At 36.6% G+C, this 14,587-nt stretch overlaps 1 protein-coding gene across 1 annotated transcript in view; it reads left to right on the forward strand.

Annotated features, from left to right (window-relative positions):
• Window positions 1–14,587, forward strand: part of POLN (DNA polymerase nu) — an 88,495-nt gene that overhangs the window by 45,293 nt on the left and 28,615 nt on the right. Inside the window, exons 18-19 of the mRNA XM_036382401.1 lie at window positions 9,241–9,323; window positions 13,485–13,616. Coding sequence (XP_036238294.1) covers window positions 9,241–9,323; window positions 13,485–13,616 — 215 coding nt within the window. The remainder of the gene's footprint in view (window positions 1–9,240; window positions 9,324–13,484; window positions 13,617–14,587) is intronic.

The raw sequence follows: 14,587 nt of genomic DNA on the forward strand, positions 1-14,587 counted from the left end.
TTAACATTTAATTGGCTGGCTTTCTAATCCTGTTACAATTTTTAGTTAGTTTCAAGGCTTCTACTTACTTTCCTTTGGTGAAACAGATTCTGAAGAAGCATTTTTTGCTATATATATATAATTTCTATTCTGATCAATAGCTAAGATATCTCTCATCTTGTACCTTTATTTAGAGTGATACTGATAAAAAGTGTGGAATCAGTAATTTTTTTCTTATATGCTGTTAAGAGAGACACAATTTCAGTTTGAATGGGAAGGCATGCTCTTTCTAATCAAGTCACAAATTCAGGGACAGGTACTATGTACAGGTACTTTTCATTATGAATCTGCTATTTAATAACTTGTTTGGTAAAGAAGTTGTGAGTGAGGCTGTACCACTTGCGGCTCCTGCAGCTGCTGTATGTGGTAAAAGGGGAAGATGTTCACTTTGCCTTCTCAGAATCAGAGTTTTAAAATGTTTTAAGCTCCAAGTTCAACACCTCATGAGTGTTGGTAGGGAATATTTTAACAGTGTCACTTTTGCAGCAAACAGATTTCTATGTGTTTTGAAAGCTCATTTGCAATACTTGATATTAATGAAATTTAACACTTGTCTTACTTTGCACTCTGACAGTCTGTATGACAACCTGTGGAAATTTCACCTTGTACTTTACACTGCCTTGTAAAAGTGCAACTGTGGCTTTAGTTTAGACTGGCAGATGAAGCAGAGGGAATAAAGTCTTCAAGAAGCATAATGGCTTTTGGTTTTAGCAGCTTTAAATAAATCAGGCAGTTAACTATAAGTTTAAGCAGACAGCTTAATTTTAGGTCACATTGGGAGCTTATTATTATTGCACATTAAATGCCTTCTTAGCCTTCTAGAGTAAATGAAAAATAAAGTTTTACAATTGCCACCACCACAACTAACACAGAAACTAGAGAGAAAGCAAGCTCTGAGGAGGCTGGATAGTCCTCAGCTGTTTTGTGGTGTCTGATAACTTTTGGCTTTGCTTATTTCATAGAAAGGTTTTGTTGTGTATGAAACTTATCTGCAAACAGTCATGTCCTTCTAGAGTGACTTTGATAAAATGCTCTGTTTTATGAGCACACTCCAGAGCTCAGTAAAATATTTCTTTTATTTCATTTAACTCAACTTCAACTCTAGTGCCAAGCTAAATTTTGATGAAATCAAGAATGTCACGGCAATTCATTCTTCACTTTTACTTTTGCCTTTAGTTCAGTGTTGACCCAAGGCATAGCAGAAATTTAAGCTGAAAGAGGTGTTTATAGAGAAGATTGAAAAAGATGGGATAGGAAGTTTCTTATCCGTCTCTGCAGAATTTGTTCAAGACCCTTATATATAGCATGACTGATTTCTTCCTTTTTTGATTGCCTGGCCAAGATGTTTCAAAGTCTGTGTCTTATTTTTTTTCTGTATTTGTGGATGCAGTTTGTTGTAATATGACATCTCCTCCTTCCCCTGCCTATTTTTCCTGAGCAAGCTATACATTGTTGGAACAATATGATAACTCTATATTTTGTTCTGTGTAATATCTGAGATGGCATTAATCATCTTTTGATTATATGTTAAGAACTCAGTTCTTTCTGTTTCACTTTTCCAGTATTTATCTAAAGGCTGCTCTGAAGTCCCTCTCTTTCTTTGAGACTTTTGATAGGTCCAAGATGTGTAATTATTTGATGCTCTGCTGCAGCTGCCTGTGTCATCTCCCAAAATGGCTGCTGTTCTGTCTTAACTATTTGAAGCTGCTTGAAGAAAAGCTTTAAAAGTGATTTGTGATAAGTAAAGAAAGAACTCCAAGGGCATTAATTTGCATTTGATCCCTGTTGTTTTATACAAATGGCCTCTGAGAAATTTTATGCCATCCCAGTTTGCATAGACCTCTTAATCCATTAACATTTATTTGTTCTTTCAGTGATGGTGCCCATCACTGTTGACGCTCACACCAGCACCTGATGTGAGGACTTAGTTACCCTGACTTCCTTCTCTTCTGTGCTCATAGACCCAGAGAGACCCTAAAATAAGACTGCCTTCATGGCTTTGAAATAAAAAAAGGCTATGGATATGTGAGGTGAAAGCCCTTTTTCTTTTTTTCCTATAGGGGTGAAGGAGAGACAAGGTGAAGGTTGCAGGGTAAAGGTGTGCTCTATGTCAGTGTCAGGGACTTCCTGCTCCAGCTGACATATGTCCAGAATCGGGCATTTTTACAGAAAAATCTTCTAAGTGTCCTTTTTCTAATGAAGAGCACTGAAAATAAGTGCTATCTAATTTATCTCTTCAGTATCTGATACCTGAAACAGCAACATGCCAGTAAATATCTTCATAAAGATAATGGATCTCTTCAGTCCCAGATTAATCTTTCAGCAAGTTGTTACTGATGATAGCAATAATTTATGACATAACCTTGTTGCAATTGCTTTATCTGGTTCCCTGCTACTTTAAAATGTAACAACAGAAGACTCCTGACCCTCTTGGCAAAACTGCAAAGTAATGTCTTTATCTTCTTTAAAATACATGAAAGTTAGATACCATGCTCTTTAAAAGGAGGCTGAGGACTCATGAAATAAATCTTCATGCAGTGGATTATAGAGGCTACTCACACAAAATAAATTATTTTATGATTAGCTACTGGAAGAAGTTTTAAAATGCTAAAGTGCTTCTGGATTCTTGCAAAAGTGTTTTATAGGGGTTATAAAGATTTTCTGGTGCTAAATACATATAAAAGAAATTAAACCACAATTTGGTAGGGTGGCATACCCAAAGGGAAAAGAGACAAAATGACAAAAATGTTTTAGAGTTTGCTGTAGTCTGGGAAGGAGGACATCAAGCTGACAGCTGTAGTCTTTAATTCAAAGAAGCTGAACACAAATAAAAACTTTTAAAAAACCCTCTTAACTAAATGAAACACAATGTTAAATTCCTGAATTGTGTGTTGTGACTCTCTCCGTCTGACCCATGATTACATGACCCTTACATTTATGTGGAAGATCCTCCAGCATGTGCAGTGGCTCCTGCAAGACAGCTCTGCCTCTCCTGATGCCAGGGTAGGGTTAAATATATATGGATATAAATGTAATACTATGTAATAGTATGTATTGCCCTTCAGGTGAGGAGGAAGAGATGTGAGGGATCTGGTGTCCTATGCTGTGAGGAGTTTCTTGGTGTTATTCTGTAACCTTTTATCTCACTTATGCAAACCAGGTAATGATAAAATTGCAAATACAGGCATTTGCCATAACCTTTGAATCAGACATGAGAAGTGTTTAGAAGTGACAGATAAAAAATGCAACAAAGAACTAATATATACTTAGGTTACAACAGAAAGGTTTATCTTTCTGTTACTCTTGTCCTGCTGTTTCCCTTCTGGCAAGATGTTAGTCTGCATTTTAGTCTTTGTAGATGCTTTTTTTCATAGAATCCTAGAATCCTACAATGTTTGTGTTGGGAGGGACCTGGAAGACTATATAGTCACAGCCCCCTACCATGGACAGGGGACACCTTCACTAGGCCAGGATGCTCAGAGCCCATCCAGCCTGGCTGTGAACACCTGCAGAAATAGGGAGTCCACAGCTTCTCTGTGGAGAGGTTTCTTTCATATTTTTAGAAAAGTATCTTAGCTGTATTTCCACTCTTCTGGGCAGTCTAGAAAAATTTCATTTTTCATCCTGCTGTCTCCATGCTCCTGTGTGAAAGATAATCTCATTACTTTTTTTTGAACATAGTTGTGTAAATGCCTCATAGTTATAGAAAGCATAGAAACCATACATTTTACATTTCTGTATGAAAAAAGATGGGCTAATTTTACATATCTTATGTCTAGCTCTTGATTGATACAACACAAAAGTAGTGATATATTTTGATATGACAATGTCTTCAGGGAAACTGTTTCCCAGCCTCTTCATTTTCTGTATTTTGTAGCAGAGATTAGCCAGGCAAAAGTAATTCCAAGTTAGCTTCTGCATATTACCTTACAAATATCTGAGACAAAGTATGTCTGAGCCTTGTCAGCATTTTCCATGAGTCATGGAATAGCAGCTTTCAAAAAAATTGTTTATTCTTGCTCATTGCATTAGCAGTGGATGAGCTGGGTTACAGGTAGCCAATTTTTTTTCTGTATGTCTTGAATACTCATATACTTTGTTATATATATATATCTCTGTTATATACATATAAATATATATATGTGAAACAGAGTATATGTATTCTGACTGTCTCAGATATAAGGTCTGCTAAACTGAAACAGTGAACTTTCAGAATTTACATGATGTACCCAATGGTGCTACTGCTGTAAAACTGGGCTTTTCTAATTTTTCTGATTACGTAAAATTCCATACCTATTTCATATCCCAACACAAAGTTCCAGCCACAAACTTACAGAATATAAAACTCTCATCTGCTATTAAACAGCAACAGGTGATGGAAAATGAGATTTATATAGTTCACTGATGAAAACATAAAAAGCTGTAAGAGCCATCGGATGAACAAATGTGTACTCACTCATACATTGACTCATTCATTGGACATTAATGACCGCATATAAAATGAATTTAATGCCACTCCATCTCATTTCCCACACCAACAATTCACAGCTTGGACTTGGATGAATTGGCAGATGCAAGAGAGCAGCCAAGGGTTTGTGGCTATTATGAGTGAGCATAGCTTGGCTGGAGTGTAATGCAGATCAAGGCAGCACATGCCTGCCAGATATTGTGTTTGAGGAGTTTGTTCTGCCTTTTCCTGTGCATAAACAGTTGCCTTCCGTCCCCACACAGCGTTTCCCAGAAATTCTGGAATGTCTTATCGCATTCTTTTAAGACTGATTTCCTCCCATTTCTACCTGTTCTCAAGGTTTTATTTTGCCATTGCTCATACATTATGCCCTGTGGCCTCTTTAATCTTAATGGGTATTTTATGTGTTTATGTTGTGTGAGCTCATTTCTGTATACTAAAACTCATGTTAGTTTTTTAGTATTCCATACAGGTAAAAAATTAATCCATTGAGATGTCTACTCTGTATTAAATGTGGTGTTCCAGTTTGCAGTTAAACTTTGTTAAAATTACAGCTATGATTGCTGTATCTTTTTTGGGTATAAAGAAACTTGGTGTTCATATGTATTAGAGACTTAAGACTGAATTCAGTAGAAACTCTTTGACGTGTCCATTAGACCCCATTAATAAATAAAAATGTATAGTGAATTTTGGAGAAATTATGATAATATTCAAAGTATTTTCTCTTAAAAAGTAAGAAATTATATATTCTTCCTTTTGTTTTGTATCTTAATCATAATTTCATGTTATCCTTCTTCACTGTTTGCTAGAAAATTTTTTCTCCATGTTTTTTACTCTCAGAATTAGGCAGCTATTCACTTTTAGACACACAGTCCAGTTCTTACTAGAGCCACAATTTTAAAGACTTTGTGTATCTGTACTCTCACTGTGTTTGTTAGATATACTACAATTTTTGTCTGCAAGTTGTTTGCTGCTCTTACAGACCTTCCCAGATTGTTTCGCTCTGCTAACTCTTTCCTAGGATACTGAGATTTGCCAACCTGAGCATATCTTCCAGCACTGAGGGCTGTTCTTTATTCAGCCTAAGAGATGTCTATCAAATAAAATACTGTAAGGCAAAGTACTTGCAAATCAGTGCTAAACAAAGTAAAGGACAAACAAATCAGAGATGTGGAAATAGCCTGAGACAAATATGCAGGCAAGGACAGGAATGCAGAAGGTGAAATACTGCACATTTGAAGATTTGAAGATGGTGAAAATACTGATTATGAGCTTGAACTTTTCCCAGCATATTTGAGAGAGAGTAATGAGAAGGGTATACTAAAATGGGAAAATATGTTTCATGCTAGAACTAGTAACTGCATATTTATTTCCTGCAGGCCTTCAGGAATTTTGCTGTTTCCACAACAAAATCTGCAGCAAATTCTTTTTCCTCCTAAGCTTTTGTCTGTATCAATTTCTATAACATTGCATTTACAGTCTTCTTCTTACTCCAGCTGTACAGAGAGTGCTGGCTGGGCTGGAGTCACAGCCTCAGTGTCACTGCCCAGCAGCTAAGATTACTTTATGCCCATTCACCTTCCTTTTTCAGATTCAAGTCTATTTAAAAAAATGCATTTCTACAAAAGATCTATGTTACATATACCACACTTCAGCACTGAATATTTTCATGCCCTGGATGGCTTGCTAAAAACTTCTTATGCAATTATGCAGATCACAATGTCTTTTTATCAATATTATGGGTGTTCCATGATGAGTCCAAAGGCAAAATAAAGATTTTATCATGAAATAGCTTCTCACAGTACCCATTAAAACAAATCAATTATCACAAACCTGAATTAGTTTGTAAAGGAAACAGGATAAAGCAGAAAGCCCACTGGGGATTTCTAACATGGCTGCTGCAGTTCTGAGAAACTGCACACCTCCCCTTTAATTTTATTGTTCAAAGGAATAAACAGCCTTCACCTCAAACGTAGGAATGCCTCTCTGAATTATAGAAGGAATCAAACACTCTAGTAGAAGACAATAATTGTCAATACAAAGAGAAAAAACCCATTTATTAGGAAGAAAAAAGAATAGTTATGATTAATGACTTCTGTTTGCTCAAGCAGTTTTGATTTATATGGCAATTTCATACCTTATAATTATGTATTCTTTCATGTGGTACATAAATTTGCAAATACTCAGAGTGGTAGATGTAATGCCTCTCTGTCCAGTGCTCACATTTCCCACTGACATGCTCAGAGGTGTTGACTGACCATTTTGGTTGTAACATTATATTGAAGGAAATACTTAAGATAAGGCTCTGAAATTTTTTTTTTCCATGTGTTTCATGACTAATCACAGACCAGGAATTGCTAAGTGACTGTTGGATTGCCATGATTACATGATGCATGTACATCTGCACCAATAACTGTGTTAGGCAAGATTTTATTGTGATTGCTGACCCTGCCAGTCATCATTACAGCAATGAGACTATTTCTGCTTTTTCCAGTCAGCCCTCCAAGCTGAAGCTTGGGTAATGCAAAATCATTATCAAAGTTCTAGCAGCAGTTCCAATTGTGCACAAATCCAGTTCTGGTGTCTTCTTTCACTGCTAAAACTTCTCTAGAGGCACCAGTCCCTCCCAACAAATCTCACCTTGTGTCTCCCTCAGCACCATGGCCTGATGAATATCTATGTTCCCCTACAGGTCTCCACAGTTCTTACCCACTGTGTCCTTTATGTTGTAGCCCTTCTTTTCCAGAGAAGTGAGCAGCTGATGTACCCACTGCCCTCAGTTGTCTCTAGCCTCTGACTTCGGTAAATCTGCAAGTAAATTCTGCTGCTGTTCTCCCATTTCTTGTCTTGTCCAATCCTCTAGTTCAAATTATGCAGTATTAGGAAAGCAGCATTACATTTTTAGGGTTTCCCCAGTTTCAGCATTCCCCAGTCTTAGTGTTGCATGTCAGAAAGGTGATATTTGCTCTTACCAGATTCTATTTTCCCTTGGGATCAATGCTTTCTCAAGTGTCTGTGTAGTTCCCTGCCAGGTTCTTCAGGAAATTCCTGGAGTCTTTCTGCTGGAGATTGTTTCAGGAAATCCTTAATAATGTCTAGTTTCCTAATTCTGCACTTATTAGCTCTTATTGCCACTTTGCCCTTGTATTCAGGTACAACTGGGAATCTCAACCTATTGTATTCAAAAAGATCCATGAACTTTTGACCTGCCACAGCTAAGAAAGTAAATTGTGAGAGTCTCAAACTAGCAGAATGATTAAGTGGGAACAGTCTTCATTACAGGTGGAAACACTATTAAATTACTCCTGTTTCTCAACTAAACTGAACAGTGAAAAGTTTTGTTTTATCTTTGAGCAGTTAGTAGTAGTCAAAGGAACAATGTGAGCTTCTGCAAAACCAAAGACTTTTTGTCCAATGAAGGCTGGAAATTATATTCAGTTTTATTTTTCCTCTTCAAAAATCTGTACAGCTGTAAAGAGTTGCTTAAATCTGATTTCATCCAGTGTCTGCCTGTTTCTCATTCAGAGTGCCTAATTATACCAGCACTGAGCATAGGCTTGGCTAAAATCAGTGTGTGAGGTAAGCAAGCAAAAATTTGTGGCTCTGCTGATTTTCTAGAAGTTTGAATATCTTAATAGTGTTGAAAGACTTTCCTTGAAGAAGATTCAGAGAAATACACCATCTTCTCTAAGCTCCTCAGCTAAAACCTTCACAACAAGACATCTTTAATGACAAAAAAGCTTTTATAGCAAAGCATAGAAAACTTTAGTTTTAAAAATGCAACCAGACTCATGAAAAAAATTGACAGTCTCATGGGGAGACTTTTCCCAAATGGTGCAGCTATCATCAAGTATCTCTGATAGCAATTAATCTCCATGTTTCAAAAACAATTTTTGTAGGTATTTTTTTCAGAGAGTGAGTGTATGATTTCCCCCAACACCCTTCCATTTAAACCAAATGATCAATATTCTTCAGTGCTTTCAGTTGTTAATAATTTCAGTATTCTTTCTGAAGCTGCATTTTGATAAGGAAAACTATAGGTGGCACAAACTTGATTGCAGAGTCATAGCTTTTCATTTTTCACATTGCTAAATCCATTAGCATTTTTGTAGGACTGTTTTATGTCAGTGGGGAGAGAATGGGATCTGGGATGGAGGACACTTGTCTGGGAGTAATCTGGATGCATTCTTGAGTTCAGAATCAGCCACTGCTGCTGTTTTATGGAGCCTTGCTATTGTGGAGCTCTGTAAGGCATATGGAGCAAGCAATGCTTGCTTCTATCAGTCATTTCTTGAAAAAAGGTTGGATATTTCTGTTAGTGAAGCCCTGATAATAATCTTATTTAAACAAGCTTTAGGTCAGACTTCTGCTTTGAGTCTCTAGACCCTCACATCTTGAAGAAATGCTGCTGCTGGAAATAATTAACTTTTCTCACTATTAAATCCTCCTCAATCTGAAAAACTAGTAATATAGTAGTAGGATTTTCCTAACCAAGAATTTAATTGAAAAGGAAAGGGGAAGATTAAAATTAAAATTAATAATTTAATTTCCTATGGACTATCACTATGAACATTTGTAAAGAAGTTGTGCATTCCTGGCTGAAAACAGAAGCCCTTAAGCCCATATCTTACCATTTTGTAGTTATTAAATTATTATTGACTTTAAATAAGTTTTCTCTGGGGATAACTACTTAATTTTAAGAGAAAATGTATGATTTTTGTTTGTCTGTTTAGGAAAGGGATTCCAATTGAACAAGTGAAACATGCTGATAGAGAGCAAGCAAAGCGCATCGTTTACTCTGTGGTTTATGGAGCAGGTAGGCATTTATCGAAAAACCCAACCACTGTAAATTTATACTTTATTCATCATTTATATAAGTAGAATGAAATTATAAAGGTGAGTAAAAGTTTGTAAGAGTATTGCATTTATATTTTTAACCAGTATTATTAAATTATCTACTCAGTATAAAAATTATGAAATTAATGTAGTTGCATTGCCATATACAAAGATTGTCTGGTTTTGTATTTATTTACTGCTGATATAACTGAAGCATATGTCTAATTTTGAGTGGACTTTTTAATTAACTAATTAACTAGAAATAACTAATTCTCTTACTATATAGACAGAGATGAGAATAACTGCAATGAAATTTTTAAAACTCCATTATTATTTGAAATCACATTTATAGAATCAGAGAATGGCAGAGATTGGGAAGGACCTCTAGAGGTCATCAGATCCAGTCTCCTGTTCAACCAGGGCTGTTTGCCCAGGTCTGTGTCCAGATTTTCAATGTCTTCAGGGCTGGAGAAAGGGCTCTTCAAGGCTCCACAGCCTCCCTGGGCAACCTGTGCCAGTGCTTGCTCACTCTCACAGTGTAAAAGTGTTTCCTTACTTTGAGTCTTAATGTTTGCTGCCATTTCTTCACAACTGCAGAAAATTTGCAAAAATTCACTGTTACCCATTCTGCCTAAGTCTTGACCAGGTCCTAGATAAGTCAAGATGTTCTTCACACTTTCCAAAACTGCCTGCTATTTCTAAATGATGCCCAACTCTCCTTATACTTCCTACATGCCTTGAGTTACCTTTTCTAGGGAGACAGATGCATGTATGTCATCAGCCTAGAAGCTCTTGTGAATTGGTTTCAGTGAGCACCTGACTAACTTTCTTTACAGAGGATGAGTTCTTGAAAAAGTCATTTAGGAAATCAGAGCCCTGAGCTGCAAACTTTATGTAACTTGGAAACACTTAATGCTACATCTTGAGTTCCTGGTTGTGAATGCTTTCTAAGCCATCTTTTGCACTGAGTCCTTGAACCAAAGGCAGGATCAGCCAGGGTATTCCATTTATCATTTATGGTATTCAGTTGGGAACAAATGCATCAAATTCAGCTCTCCTGAGTATCTATTTTATGTTTAGGGGTGTATGTGTGTGTGTACATATGCATACACATCTGCATTTTTACATTAAGCTGTATTGCATTTGAAACCTCTGTGTTTAAAATCTGTATTTAAAAAGCCCAGCATTAGTACCCTACACTGTAAATTTAGACCTGTCTGTGCTGAGACTGGAATCAAACCTTCCATTTCCCACCTGAATAGTTTCATCACTGGGTTATTTTACAAAATGGCAGCATTGTGACCCCTGCCCCTTGGTCCATGCAAAAGGTCCACATTTCCTATCTCTTCCCTTCACTGTGGGTGGAACAGGCAGATATCAGATGTAATCAGAAGAATCTCCACCAGTTTAATGCCCTGTAGTTCTGTATATAGTCAGAAATGCCTCAATTCTTGGGGCTCAGTGGATCCTATGTCTGTCTACTAACCTATAGAGAACTTTAATGTTTACATTTAAGCACAGTATTGGCACTCCCTCACTTGCTCTGAACCAGGCACTAAAGATTTCAGTGCTTGATATAAGTGTCTCCATTTACTTGTTTGCTTTGTGTCCCTCTCTCTCAAACAAGGGCTGTTGAAGGACCTCAAAGATAATAAGAAGTTTCCAGTTCATTAGAAGTGTGATCAGATCCTAATTAAGACATGAAATGATATCATTAAACCACTTAGATGGAAACTGGGCTGACAAAAAGTAATTGTTAGATACCTGAAATTGATGGTCTGAATTCCACCCACAGTTTGTCTCCCTTCAAAAGACATCTCACTTTTCATAAATGAGACATTTTTATACAACTGAAGAGTGTGAATAATATTTCTTTTAGGATTGAAAACTACAAAAACACTCCCTGAGGAGCTTGCCTGTATTATGCTTACAGGAGCTAATAAAACCCTTTCATGTAGTAAATAGTAATTTTTTTATTTTCTTTTTGTTTTCTTAGGTTGTATGTTTTGTTTTCTTAAGTTGCACTTGGTTCATGCTTTCAAGGTCTTTTCTTTAATTCTGAAGGATAATAAAGGAAAAAGAAGATTGGTAATTAGGAAAAAGCTTTCACCCAGAGAGGTGGTTGGGCCCTGGAACAGGCTCCCCAGGGCAGTGGTCACAGCCCTAAGCCTGACTAGAATTCAAGAGGCGTTTGGACAACATTTCCAGGCACATGGTGTGACTCTTGGGGTGTCCTGTGCAGGCCCAGGAATTGATCCTTGTGGGTCCTTTCCAGCTCAGAAGATTCTTTAAGTATTTTTGGTTGGTTTGGAGCAGTTCAATTCACCTGCTTCTGCCTTAGTCATCTTGTAGAACTAAAACACAGGCAACTTAAACATCTGTAAAATAAGGAATTCCTTCTATTCGATGGCAGTATGTTCAAGCCCTGGACTGACACAGAGGGCTATCACAGTGTTTAAATGAAAACTAATGCTATTTTCATTTTTGAAAGATGGTATTGCAGAATGGAGAACACTGAAGCTCACAGGCTGCTGCTGATAATTACCCTGGCACAGATAACTCAAGAGGAGTGCTCAGGGAAGATTTAGTCCATCCTGGGCTTTGCCTTGCGTGGCCTGTGCTCCTGCACTGTGGAGCATGATCTGACACAATTAGGTAGCTGTTCATTCCCCTCTTTTTGCTTCCTGGGAACTGCATTTCCCTGGGACCTTCCAGATGTCCTTGCTAATATTGTGCTTTAATTTTCCTAGTGTTTTATGCAATTGTTCTGTATATTAATAGTTCTTTAAATGGATAACATGGACAAACTTAGATGTTACAGTTCTCTAAGGAAGCTACAGTAGTCTCTTAGCTGTTAGCAACGTGTGCTTTATCAAATAGATTTGTCATTTGCTGACCCAGGAAGAAAACCCAAATTAATTAGATGTCAAAAAAAAAAAAAAAAGAGAACAAATCTATAGTAGCTCAGCAAATGTCATCCTGGATGTCTGGGTGAATTTCTTCCTCTAGCACCTTGTCCAGACTGGTGTTCTTGCAGCTCAGTGCAGATCCTGGCGTGACTGAGAACAAAATGCTACAAGAATTGTTCTGAAATGCACATCAGCCTGACAGTGATGGCATTTAGATGGCTGCAATCCTCTCTCTTTTTAAAGTGCCAGACAATTTTTCTTGACAGTCTTACTGTGACAATGACTATTCCGTGCCTTTAGTGCCTTGAGATGTCTCCTCTCAGCTTATGCTCTTTGCAGACAGTGCTGGTTCTGTGTTGCTGTGCAGCTGACATAAATATATCTGTCTTTCAAACTTCATATGAGTAATGTTGATGTATGTTTTATTTTTTACTGGAACTTTTTGATTTATAAGTGGATTTAAACGGTAACTCTTAGTTTGTATTTTAACACTCTGGAATATCTTTAGGTTTTTTCCACATTTTCTTATAAATGCTCTTAGATCCAGCATAACATATATTGTACACCTATATCCTGTCCAAAAGCTATTATTCCTTTCTCCCTCTGTTGGAACATGTTTTCTGTTTTTTCTTTTCCCATTTTTTTCTTTTTCCAACCCTTTTATCTCAAAACTTGGACCCCAATTTCTACTGACATTGAGGTGCCTAGGACTCTTTGAAATCTGTGGGACCCAGCCTCCAAACATCCTTTCTAAATTCTGACTGAATTCTAAAGCTTCTAGCTAAATTTAAACATCTCCAACCTTTTTTAGATCTTCAATATATTTGTGTTTGTTAAAAGTTAGTTTCAAGTCTTTATCTGCTCTTCAAAGTTTGGAGATTGCAACACTGATCTAGTAAAATGATACTTAAAGCAACAGCATTGCTCTGTGAACAAAAGAGATTTCAACCACTTTATAGGTATAAATTTTAACTAGGAATTTCTTAATTACATACTTCCTATATATTTCTTACTAATTATATACTTAATCCAGTAACTTCGGTAAAACATTCAAGCTCAGGGTTAAACATTTATTTTGCTGCAATATGATTTTAGTGTATCAGATCCATCCTCTTTCATAGAGGTAAGTAAAGTTAATTAATTCCACTAATTGTGCATGAAAACAGTGCTATTGTATGTAGTGGTTTTCTGTTCTGCTTTATTGCACACAGAGATAATTTCTGTACCACCAGGTAAAGAACGTCTCGCTGACTGCTTGGGAATTACTCCTGTTCAAGCCAGTCAATTTATAGAGAGTTTTATGCAAAAATACAAGAAAGTGCATGAATTTACAAAGAAAACCATTGAGCAGTGCCGGAATAAAGGTAATCCAAAGTCTGTGACCATATTTTGTTTATTGATCTGCGCTGTGTGACAGTGGTGAGGACAAAGATTCAACTTGACCCAAATTCAGATAGTTACAGGACAACAGAAAAAGATGGAATATCCTTTCTTGGTGAATCAGGTTTGGGGTTTTTTTCTTTTTTAGCCCTAAAAGGAGCTGGTTAAGTCTGCCTTTTCTCAGAAAGACACTAACAGAATAAGACATCTGTTCTCAGAATGAACCCCACTTAATGTCAAGTTACACTGCATCATTTTGACATATAATGTACTCCAACAGAAAAAAAGCCCAAGGAATCTTCTACCTAATAAATTGGGTACATGGCTGCTGGACCGTGGAAGTTCAGTCAATTTACACAGCCCATTTTTTTAAACTTATTTTTTCTTTGCATCAATCAGAATTTATGTTCTTGAAGTTCAGGTGGTAGCTGTAGTGACAGATGTGCACAGAGTGCTTCTGGAGCCAGCAGCTGCAAACTCTTCTTGCACCAAATTTGTTTTTAGTCTAAATATTCATTTATATTTAGTGAATCCTAGGAGTGCAGTAATTTGAGAAGAGAAAACATAGCTGCTTGAAATATTGTCTTTTAAAAGCTAATCAGCGGAACTGTCAAAATTGAGTTCTTTGTTTCTTAAAAGGGCAGGCAGTACTAAGACATTTTTTATAAATAAATAGTAAATTTGCAATATAATATTACCCATCACTGTATGGGTGAGTGTCATGACAGAAACATATAATTCACTTCCAGTCATGAAAATTGGTAGTATTAATTTTTTGTACTTTGTAGGTTCTCAAAATCTACTGGAAGTATGAACTGTCATTGTGTAACACATTTGCATTCCTTTGTTTATTAATATTGATCAAGAAAAGTGAAGTTACTCAACATCCATTTTTAACTGTAATTAAACCAAACGTAACATACTTAGTAAAATATTACACATTTATTATATATTT

The sequence above is a fragment of the Molothrus ater genome, chromosome 4 (assembly GCF_012460135.2).
Source record: "Molothrus ater isolate BHLD 08-10-18 breed brown headed cowbird chromosome 4, BPBGC_Mater_1.1, whole genome shotgun sequence".
NCBI lineage: Eukaryota > Metazoa > Chordata > Aves > Passeriformes > Icteridae > Molothrus > Molothrus ater.